Source organism: Alligator sinensis, unplaced genomic scaffold (genome assembly GCF_000455745.1).
Source record: "Alligator sinensis unplaced genomic scaffold, ASM45574v1 scaffold312_1, whole genome shotgun sequence".
Taxonomy (NCBI): Eukaryota; Metazoa; Chordata; order Crocodylia; family Alligatoridae; genus Alligator; species Alligator sinensis.
The window spans coordinates 2,747,654-2,758,455 of NW_005842029.1; the positions used below are offsets into that span (position 1 = coordinate 2,747,654).

Below are 10,802 nucleotides of genomic sequence, written 5' to 3' on the forward strand. Positions count from 1 at the left end.
GGGGCCCTCGAGGGGGCGCTGTGCCGAGTCGAGGCGGGACACCTGGTCCTCGTACTGTGAGACCACCAGCTGTTCAAGCTGCAGGCACGCCTCAAGTGGGCCAAGGCCTTGGACTCTGGTTCATGCGGGGCGACCCCTGAGGACTCATGGGTGTCCCCCGCTGGCAGAACTGTAAAAAAGTCAATATAGTCCGAATGTTCGTTGTGTTTTTTTTTGTGGGGGTGTGTGTGTGTGTGTTGTTTTGTTTAGTTTAGAGTGTACGGGCAGGCCCTGCAGGACATGAGCCCCGGCATTCATGAGGCCCAGATCTTCGGGCATACCTGCACATGCTCTTTACTGGCTCCGAGTGATCACCCACCCGGGAATAAATGTCTCTTAAAAGTCAAAAGTCAAAAGTCTTTCTTTCTTTCTTTCTTAAAGAACTGGGAGCTGGGGCTGGGCAGGACAGCTATCAAATGGGTCTGGGACAGTGGGCGGGGGATGGGAGCTTGTGAGAGAGCCCCCCATGCAGCACAGGGCAGTGAGGGGCAGTGGGAATCGCCTTCCTACCTGGCAGCAGTAGGTGAAAGCAGGGATGTTTGTTTTTTTTTAAAGAACTGGAAGCTGGGGCTGGGGGAGCAGGCAGGAGATGGGGCCTGGTGGAGGTCCCCCCCCTCTTCCAGCCCCCTACTTACCAGCACAGAGTCCAGGTCCAGCTCCCTGAGGCGGCAAGTGGGGACTGCCCGAATCTCTTCAGCTGTCCAAATCTTTTTTTGAATCGATTCAGAGAGCTTTGAATCAATGCAGACCTTTCTACTTGTCTCCTGATTCAATTTGGAGATTCGGGCCAAACCTCCTCTGTATCGAATCAGCACCCTAAGATTCGCAGTGCAGTGACGTGGGTGTGTGTGTGTGTGTGTGTGTGTGTGTGTGTGTGTGTGTGTGTGTAAAAAGCAGGACAGAGTGAGCATAGTATCACAATGTCATCAACTAATGAGAAGTCACGGAAAGAATACTTGTGTTTGAACACAGTGCCTACAAGAAGCGCTGGTTGATCAAATCAGATTCCCAAAGTATCAATACTTAGTAGAAACTGAACTATCACCTTCCCACCCCAAAGCGAGCAATTTAATACGGTTTAATATCACAAACATTAACACTGAGATTCATAATTTTATCTCTCTGAAAGTCATATAAAATATGTAGTTTTAAGGTATATTTAGAGTTGCCTTTAAGCCCCCCCTTTTTTAATCTTGGCTTTTTCCTATATAGTGACTAGTCCATCAGAAAAAAAAAACAAAACAACTGAATCGTTGAACCTAGTGATCAACGGGAAGCTGCGTGACAGAGACCACGAGCTGATCACCTTCACTATCCGCCGAAAAGCTGGCAAGTCGGTCAGCAACACGCAAGTCCTTGACTTCAGGAAAGCCGACTTTGACAAGCTCAGGAGGCTTGTCCGTGAGGCCTTAAGGGACCATGACGACAGGGAGAGGGGAGTTCAAGAAGAGTGGTTGCTCCTCAAGGGAGCAATCCTCAATGCACAAACTAAGTCTATTCCATCTCGGAGGAAAGGCAACAAGAGGGCACGGCAGCCCCCCTGGCTCTCCAGGGACCTAGCAGACCTCCTGAGGCTAAAAAGAAAGGCCTACAAAGGGTGGAGGATGGGAGTCACCTCCAAGGAGGATTATTCTGCACTGGTCCGGTCCTGTAGGGAGCAGACCAGGAAAGCCAAGGCTGCAACTGAACTCCAGCTAGCTTTGAGCATCAAGGACAATAAGAAGTCCTTTTTCAGATATGTGGGGAGCCGGAGGAAAAGCAGGGGCAACATTGGACCCCCGCTGAACCAGATGGGGCAACTGACAACTGACGCCCAGGAAAAAGCCAACCTATTAAATAGGTACTTTGCGTCGGTCTTTAATCAGTCCCATGGGACGCCCATGCCCGCTACGGGACAGGGAAGTCCGGGTGAGGGCGATCCCCTGTCCTCCATTAATGCTGACTTCGTGAAGGAACGTCTTGAGAACCTGGATACCTTCAAGTCAGCTGGCCCTGACAATCTTCACCCCAGGGTACTCAAGGAGCTCGCAATCATCATAGCCCAGCCTCTAGCACGGATTTTTGAAAACTCTTGGCACTCTGGTGTAGTGCCCGAAGACTGGAAGAAGGCCAATGTGGTGCCTATCTTCAAGAAAGGGAGGAAAGTGGATCCGGCTAACTATAGGCCCATCAGCCTGACTTCTATCCCGGGGAAGATCTTAGAAAAGTTTATTAAAGAGGCCATCCTTAATGGACTGGCCGACGCCAACATCTTAAGGGATAGCCAGCACGGGTTTGTTGCGGGTAGGTCTTGCTTGACCAATCTCATTTCCTTCTACGACCAGGTGACCTATCACCTGGACAAGGGAGAAGAGATTGATGTCATATATCTTGACTTCAAAAAAGCCTTCGATCTGGTGTCCCATGATCGCCTCTTGGAGAAACTGGCCAATTGTCGCCTTGGGTCCTCCACGATCCACTGGCTGGAAAATTGGCTCCGGGGTCGGACCCAGAGGGTAGTAATCGATGGAAGTCACTCATCGTGGTGTCCTGTGACCAGTGGGGTCCCCCAAGGCTCTGTCCTTGGACCCATACTGTTCAACATCTTCATTAATGATGTGGACACTGGAGTCAGAAGCGATCAGAACTGGCCAAGTTCGCCGATGACACCAAACTTTGGGGCAAAGCATCCACACCAGAAGACAGGCAGGTTATCCAGGCTGACCTGGACAGGCTCAGCAAGTGGGCGGACGAGAATCTGATGGTGTTCAACGCCGATAAATGCAAGGTTCTCCACCTTGGGAAAAAAAACCCGCAGCATCCTTATAGGCTCGGCAGTGCTATGTTGGCTAGCACTATGGAAGAAAGAGACTTGGGGGTCATCATTGACCACAAGATGAACATGAGCCTGCAATGCGATGCGGCGGCTAGTAAAGCGACCAAAACGCTGGCTTGCATCCATAGATGCTTCTCAAGCAAATCCCGGGACGTCATTCTCCCCCTGTACTCGGCCTTAGTGAGGCCGCAGCTGGAGTACTGTGTCCAGTTTTGGGCTCCACAATTCAAAAAGGATGTGGAGAAGCTTGAGAGAGTCCAGAGAAGAGCCACGCGCATGATCAGAGGTCAGGGAAGCAGACCCTACGATGACAGGCTGAGAGCCCTGGGGCTCTTTAGCCTGGAAAAGTGCAGGCTCAGGGGTGATCGGATGGCCACCTATAAATTTATCAGGGGTGACCACCAGTATCTGGGGGAACGTTTGTTCACCAGAGCGTCCCAAGGGATGATGACTAGATCGAACGGTCATAAACTACTACAAGACCGTTTCAGGCTGGACATAAGGAAGAATTTCTTTACTGTCCGAGCCCCCAAGGTCTGGAACAACCTGCCACCGGAGGTGGTTCAAGCGCCTACATTGAACACCTTCAAGAGCAAACTGGATGCTTATCTTGCTGGGATCCTATGACCCCAGCTGACTTCCTGCCCTTTGGGCAGGGGGCTGGACTCGATGATCTTCCGATGTCCCTTCCAGCCCTAATGTGATTATTTTTCAGGGAATTAAACATTTACCTTTTACCTTCTGACTTTTCCTAATACATTACCAATTGGTCTTGAGGATGCTATATACATCTATTTGCTTCTAGGTTTAAGGATTACTCTTATATAGTTTTTTTTAATATATTTTGACTAAGAATGACTAGCTTATCTTGTCAGTGAAGTCCTCTGGCCATGCTACTCTTTTCAGTGTATGCTTTAAAGCAAAAAAACGCTAATGAGATAAGTATTTATATATTATTAGGTGTGTACTGTTTATATTCATTTTCCCCTTACTTGTATATCTGTTATTGATTATATAGTACATATTAGCAAGCAGAAGAAAGATGAAGAAAGCAAGCTTCTATTTATGTTTGGACTGCTGCATGAAAGTCAGCAATTAATAAAGAAAACTCATAAAGTTGTAATAATAGTTGGAATATTAGGGCAGAACTAAATCTACACAGACCTCTAAATGAAATTACTATACGGGTTTTTTTTAATATTTTAGATGTTACGACTGTTCTAAACTTACTAATCTCCATACTTTGCATAATTCAAGACTACATTTTGGTTAATATGTGAGCATAAAACTTGCTCACACAATAGCTAATGGAATAATAACCTAAACTAATCTGAAACAGTCTTGAATGCATAGTTTTGTCTTATCAAGGAGAAAACACTGTAAAGCAGAATAATTCTGATTTAAAAATGTATAGCAGCAGGTTACATATTAACTGAAGTCCTGAAACATTTCCAATTCAGTAACAAGAAATTCATACAAGAGAAACAAAAACCCCTTGACTCACTCTTGCAATGTTTCCACTCCTCTCTCTTTATACTGCAATTCCTGTTTCATCTGTGCCAACTCTCGTTTTAACCTAGAAAGCTTGAAACAAAAAAAAATTAGGCAAAACTGTGTAATAGCACCTCACTAAAAAGCTATAATTTTTCTATAAAAATACAAAAACTTGAGTTACTGTACTGTTCAAACTAAAGAAGTGATCGCATTTAATATTTTTTTTAAATCCATGGACAAAGAAATCAAAACTATGCAGAAACATTAATAAAATCCAATCCAACATCCACACCACTAACATATTTACAAAACAGCAGTTTGCTTGTATAATCTATTCTTAAGCTATCTGCAATCACTTGTACTAACGACCAGCCAGTCCCAGTCCACAGGCAATTTCCCATGTCTTCTTGTAGTAGTAGACAAGTGCCCATAGACCTCCCAGGCTATACTTGAAGTATTTTACAAGAAACCAGCTCAAGCAGCTGGAAAGGGGAAGAGGTTCAATTTTATGGATTTTTCACGTGGGAAGAATATTAATGTCTCTAGGAAGAACATTTAACTATTGTCGCATTTTTTATTTGTATTATAAAACTCACACAAAGGCAAAGTGAAACTTGCCTAAATGGTAATTTGCATCATAGTACAACAAGCAGCTACTTATTATAGTGCTCCAAAGATTCAGGTACATGCCTGGGGAGATAAACTAGCAGTTTTCACTACCTTAATTGTCATTCTTTAATCTGTGTTCATTTTAATACATATACAAGAAAGACACGGTATGTTGAGGTTAGGTGTGGTTTTGCATACCTGTTTTAAAAATTTAGTTTGAAAAGTAGGTTTGGGAAAGACACTGTACTACAATGGTTACTATGCTGCCACAGGAAAAGAGTCTAAAAATAAACACTACTATATTCATTCAAATATGAGATGCACTTAAAACAAAGATTAAAACAAAAATATTTCCTCCAGAAATAACATATCCTAAATGGGAATAAAATAAAAAAGTAAAACTCTCACATGAACTACAGATGTTTCTGTATTCAGGGATTTATTTTTCCTAAATTGTATTTTAAATTCAAAGCTGTTTTATGTGAAAAAAACCAAGGTAAATAAACAGGATTTAGGGTGCCATATACAACTTATCAGGACACTGATACAATTTCTATGTAAATCAGTAGATGACAAAATGATTAACATGACTTCTCCCTCATCCTTCATCAAACAGAGTGAAAAATCACTGTATCATCAAACCTCATCAGATAATAAATAGCTAACATTTGGCTTGTCTTATTTTTATGAGTAACCATATGGCTAATATCTTATCCATAAATGCTCTTAGTGTTCAGTATGTTGTATTCTTTATATTAATTCAACATGCAAAAGGTCACCTAACACACGTGTGTGGACAGAGAGTCAAAGCCCCCAACCCATGCCCCAGACCAGGGACTCTGGTCTGGGAAGAGGGTGGAGAGATTGTTCTCTCACTCTTCTCCCATCACCAGGAGCAGAGTGAAAGAGCAGCTGCGCTCCTTGTTTGTTCCCCAACCTTAGTCTGGGAAATGGGTAGAGGGCTTTGACTCACTGCTCCATTCCCCTCCTGGACCAGACTAGGAGTGTTTTTTCTTGCAAGAGACTTTCTCCAGTCCCTCCCTTGCAGATTGACACCTGCAAGAGCTTTCTTCCGGAGGGTACATGCTTCCCCTAAAAGAAACTGAGTAAACACAAGTGTGCTTCTGTAGAGGTGACTAGCTGGGGAGCAGGCAGAGGGTTTTGGCCCACTGCTCCATCCCTTCCAGGAAATTTCCCAGAAATTTCCACCACTAGAAATGAATGCCTGTTCAAGGCCACTGTCACTTTGCTAATGAATTAGAGGAGACAATGAGGCATAATCTATACATAAATGGAAAACCCTCTTTAAACAAACTGGGTCAATTTATCTGAGACAAGTCAAACTCAATTTTCTTGTTGGATTCTTTTTTTTTTTTGCACATTAACTCAACTACATACTGTTTTGTAAACACATACAGATAGATTAAATACCTTTGATGGGTGGTGAATAGGATTTATTTACAGAAACACTTAAGTGGAAAGTTGATCAGTATTTGATAAAAACAAAAACAGGTCCACCACCCATAAGAGATATGTATTTTATTTATTTCATGTGTTGAACGTCTAGCATGCTAAGCTCCCCTTTATGCATTAATAAATGAAACACTCAATTCAGAAAGATTTTGGGGAACTTTAAGTTATACACTATATTTTGTAATTACTGGAATCTACTGCACAGTTAAACATGTAGATTTCTCCTGTTTTCTATTAAGAGTGTAATGGATTTTAGAAAGCCACCTATAATGTATCTCTGCCACTTCCATCTACTTTAGAAAAGACAGCATCCTAAAGTATGCTTCTGCTCTGAAAAATGACAAACAAAAATGGCACCTTATGACAGAAAGACGTTCTCTGTTTGTACTTAGAATAATATATTATTACTGTGAGGTGCTTTTGCTTTTATTCCTTTATAAAACAGCTCTGGTCCAGTGAGATAAAATTCATCCTGGCTTGTGCTCCCACTGAATGAGTAACCATATGGCTAATGACGTTCCAAATACAAACGATAGCCTCGGTTACACCCCTAGGAGCCTAATGAACATAACTGTAAAATAAGATGACAATTGGTTTGCATAAGTGTTAAATGGAAATACTATTTGGACTGCAAAATATTTACTCCTGGTGACAAAACTGAGACAAAGAATTTTTTTTCAAAATTCAAGTTGTACACGGTGTCATTCATATCAGAAAATTCTATATGCTTGTAAAATGACCTAGTTTGCTTTGCAAGTGACTGTGACATGGTAAATATTACATTTTTTTAATTAAACTGCTTAGAATAGCAACATTTTAAAAGTATTCAATTTTAGAAAGCATGCCCACACAACTTAGCTTAACATTAATAAAATAAGCAGAGGCATAACTAACCAGGATTGTTCCCTGCGCAGCAGGCTGGGGAGCTGGGGGAAGAAGCAGGAGTCTTACCTGCCCTGGGGACTTAAAAGTCCTCAGCTGGTGCTGGTGCTGCTCATCCTGGTTGTTGCTGATAGAGCTGCAGCATGGTATCCCAGCACCCAGCTGCCGCTGAAACAGTAGCAGCCAGGGCTGCAGTTATTGCTAGAATGGTGGCAGGGTGAGGAGACGAGGGTGGGACGGGGAGAGGCACCATTCTGGTACCCCAGTGTTGACACCTGAGGCAGGTGCCCTCCTCACCTACCACAAATTACATTACTGAAAAAAATGTAAGTTTGTATGCACACATATCATTATATATCCATATTCCTTGCTCCTTTAACTTTGTAATGCTATAGAAAAAAAGATTACTCACTCTGTCACGACGGCTTGCTATTTCTGCTTTAATCTGATATGGATCATACTTGGTATTAGTTGAAAATCCAGAAAATGCTAAAAAGATTGAAAACAATGGTACAATAAAGCATTCATTCTTCAGTGCATTAAGTAAAAATATATGCACATAGTATGCCACTGCAGACTGACCAATTCAATACATTTCTAAAACTCCATGGTCCTGTTCATATCATGTAACCACACGCTCAGAAGTCAAGCATATGCTTAAATGTTTATTATATCCAGACAATAAATAAATAAAAGTAAAAAAAAAAAAGGTGGCCTTCAAATCATTTCAGGTTCCCAAGACAATTCTCTCTTAATCTAGGAGGAAACAAATTTATTTGCAAACAGATTCCAAACTGCTCTCTTTAAGCAGGAGTGGGAAGAACTATAATCACTTGGTTAAAAAAAAGTGCGTGCAGCAATTGTTTTGAACAAAACACTAATGCCTGCACCCAAATTATTTATTTTTTACAGCCAAAAAGTTGAAAGAGTATGTTCAATGATTTTTTCATTTATTTGTCTTTACTGTAAATACCTTTATAACAATGTAACAAATGTAATCTCTCCAAATCGAATCAGAATGCTCTGAATCGATTCAGAGAGATTTGGACATAGACACAGCTTTAAATGTTTTTTCTACATACCTCAAGGTACCAGGCAGCTCGTGAACACTGAGATGATGGGGCGGATGGAGTGTCCCACAAGAGCATGAGAAGGTCCCCACCGCACTCAGCAACAGACCCAGAAATGGAACAGAAGCACTTCCGGGTCTGTCGGGGAACATGTGGAGGTTCCCCTGCACCCCCTCTCCCAGCTTGGCTACTGATGCCTCCCAGATCTGGGGAGGGGCAGGGGGGGGGGGGGCTTTAGTTTAGCTGCCAAGCACACAGGGGGGCCCCTTCCACACTCCGGTGAGATGCTCCATTCGTCCCACCATTGCAGTGTTCATGAGCTGCACCTGGTACTTCGAGGTATGTAGAAAAAACATTTAAAACTGTCTGTGGCCGAATCACTGATTCTATAAATCAGCATTGAATCTTCATTTGGATTCAGCTGAATCAAATCGGGACAGTGATCCAAATTAACTAATCAAATCACTGTCCCTGTTTTGGGCCGAATCTGAATCAAATACGGCCCATTTCATACACCCCTAATGATCCTAGGATAACACACTTTATTTACCACCGCTTTTGACCCACATTTCACAAATAACTATAACAGCCAAAAATGACTTAACTGTTGGGTGACTAACACAATAAATATAAAAACTGTATCACTGGTTAAAGTTTGGGCCACTTAATTAAATAAGAATCAATCTGATACCAAATGGGTATAAAACATATAAAAACACAGCATCATACATTTCAGAAACCTTGAAGAATTATTTTTTTAATCAAAAAAATCAATTGGTTTCAGTATTAATCATCACAAACTGATTATACCTGACCTGGTAGCATCTCAATACATGCAATGACATGACACTCTGCAGTTCAAAATTTTCCTTCCTCTCAGAGTTACAACTTCTAAATGGAAGGGAGGGAATTTAATCATAGGTTTTCATTAGAGTGTCTATCTAAAGACACCTCTCTGTTTTCTTAGAGGCCTTGACTGGCTTAGCTAAGGCACTGAACCATTTCATATGCCAACATGTTCTTTATAGTAAACATGCAAGTTTTCAAGTCACCCTATAATATATTTCAACTGGTAAATTATCTTTGGTCCAGATAAAATTGTTTACTTTCTATACTGAACTGTGTACTGATTAAAATTACACGTGTTAACTCTTCTTCCAAGGCAAGGCTACATTTATTGATGCACATAACTGTAAAAAATGTTAAGTGTATGCAAAGTTGACTTTTAAGTGCTTTGACACTGTTGGATGAAATTAACTGTTAATAACCATCAGTTAATGGAATTATCAGGAAAAAGCTTAATCATGCAAATGGAAAGTTAGCTCCCAAAGCATGAATAGTGTGGGGGAGGTATGACATACACAGAGCTGGTTTAGGAATGGGTCAGAATAGATAGTCACAGTGCAGTGTCTCCAGGATGAGTCAAGAAGCAACTAGGAGAGCAAGAGCGTGGACAGATGTAATAGAACATCCTAAATCCACTTTAAACCCCTCAAGCCTAGACATGCAAGGCCACTTAAAACCAATTAAAGCTTCCTGGAACTTTTTAAAAGTACAATGGGAAAATCAAGTGCAGTTTTGAACCAGTCCTCCATGAACCAGAAAAATGTTACATGATAACAGAGCATTTCATGCCTAGTATCTGCTCAGTCTTCCAGGCACCCCAAACTGCACTTCACTTCATCCCCCCCCAAAAACGGGGCAAGGGGCTGCGCTGGAATGCAGCCAGGACTCTACAACCTACCTAGTACAGAAGCAGAAAACCTCTGTGTCAGTTTTACTTCCCCCTTAGAGATCCTGGATATGGGTCTCAGGCACATCTGGGGCAGACAATAGTGGGAATGAAAGGGTTGCCAGATGCTGGGTATGTATTTGGGCCCCTGCTCATGGTTCACTGGAGGATGGGTACTTTGGGGTACCGCAAAAACTCTCCAACTTTTCCAACTGTGCTTGGAAAGCTACCTTCTCAATTTCAGATTCCTGCTACAGACCCTGGGCACTTCAGCCCCCAGACCTCCACATACCACAAGCAGGGGAAAAAATACATCTGCCCTCCCCCACAGCTTTTGGCTGCCCCTCAACTCTCACCACCACAATCAAGCTTGGGACCCAACAACTCAAGGGTCTGCAGTTGGAAGGTGAAATAAACAAAATAGCTTTTTAGGGCAGATGTTGAAAAGCCCTAAAGTTATTTGGTAGGGAGGTCAGAGCACCCATGCCCCCCTCCCACCTGCCAACACCATGAGCATCAGGGTCACACAGCATTCCAAGAACCTGGAAATCCCCTACCCCAAGTGAGTCTACAACTTTGCAACACAGTGTATATTTATTCAAGGCACTGAAACTAACAACAAAACAGAGTTGGGGGGGGGATGTTGGGGCCCTCCAGAGCATGTAGCACCCCCCCCCCAGCTCTACAT

The 10,802-nt window shown here is 42.5% G+C and overlaps 1 protein-coding gene across 4 annotated transcripts in view; it reads right to left on the reverse strand.

Annotated features, from left to right (window-relative positions):
- Positions 1-10,802, reverse strand: part of WWC3 (WWC family member 3) — a 126,382-nt gene that overhangs the window by 94,792 nt on the left and 20,788 nt on the right. For 3 of the 4 annotated variants that reach the window (XM_025202527.1, XM_025202526.1, XM_025202528.1), the window contains 2 exons: positions 7,725-7,801; positions 4,359-4,438 (listed from right to left, as the gene is read on the reverse strand). In XM_025202527.1, coding sequence (XP_025058312.1) covers positions 4,359-4,438; positions 7,725-7,801 — 157 coding nt within the window. The remainder of the gene's footprint in view (positions 1-4,358; positions 4,439-7,724; positions 7,802-10,802) is intronic. The other variant, XM_025202529.1, reaches the window with a different exon arrangement.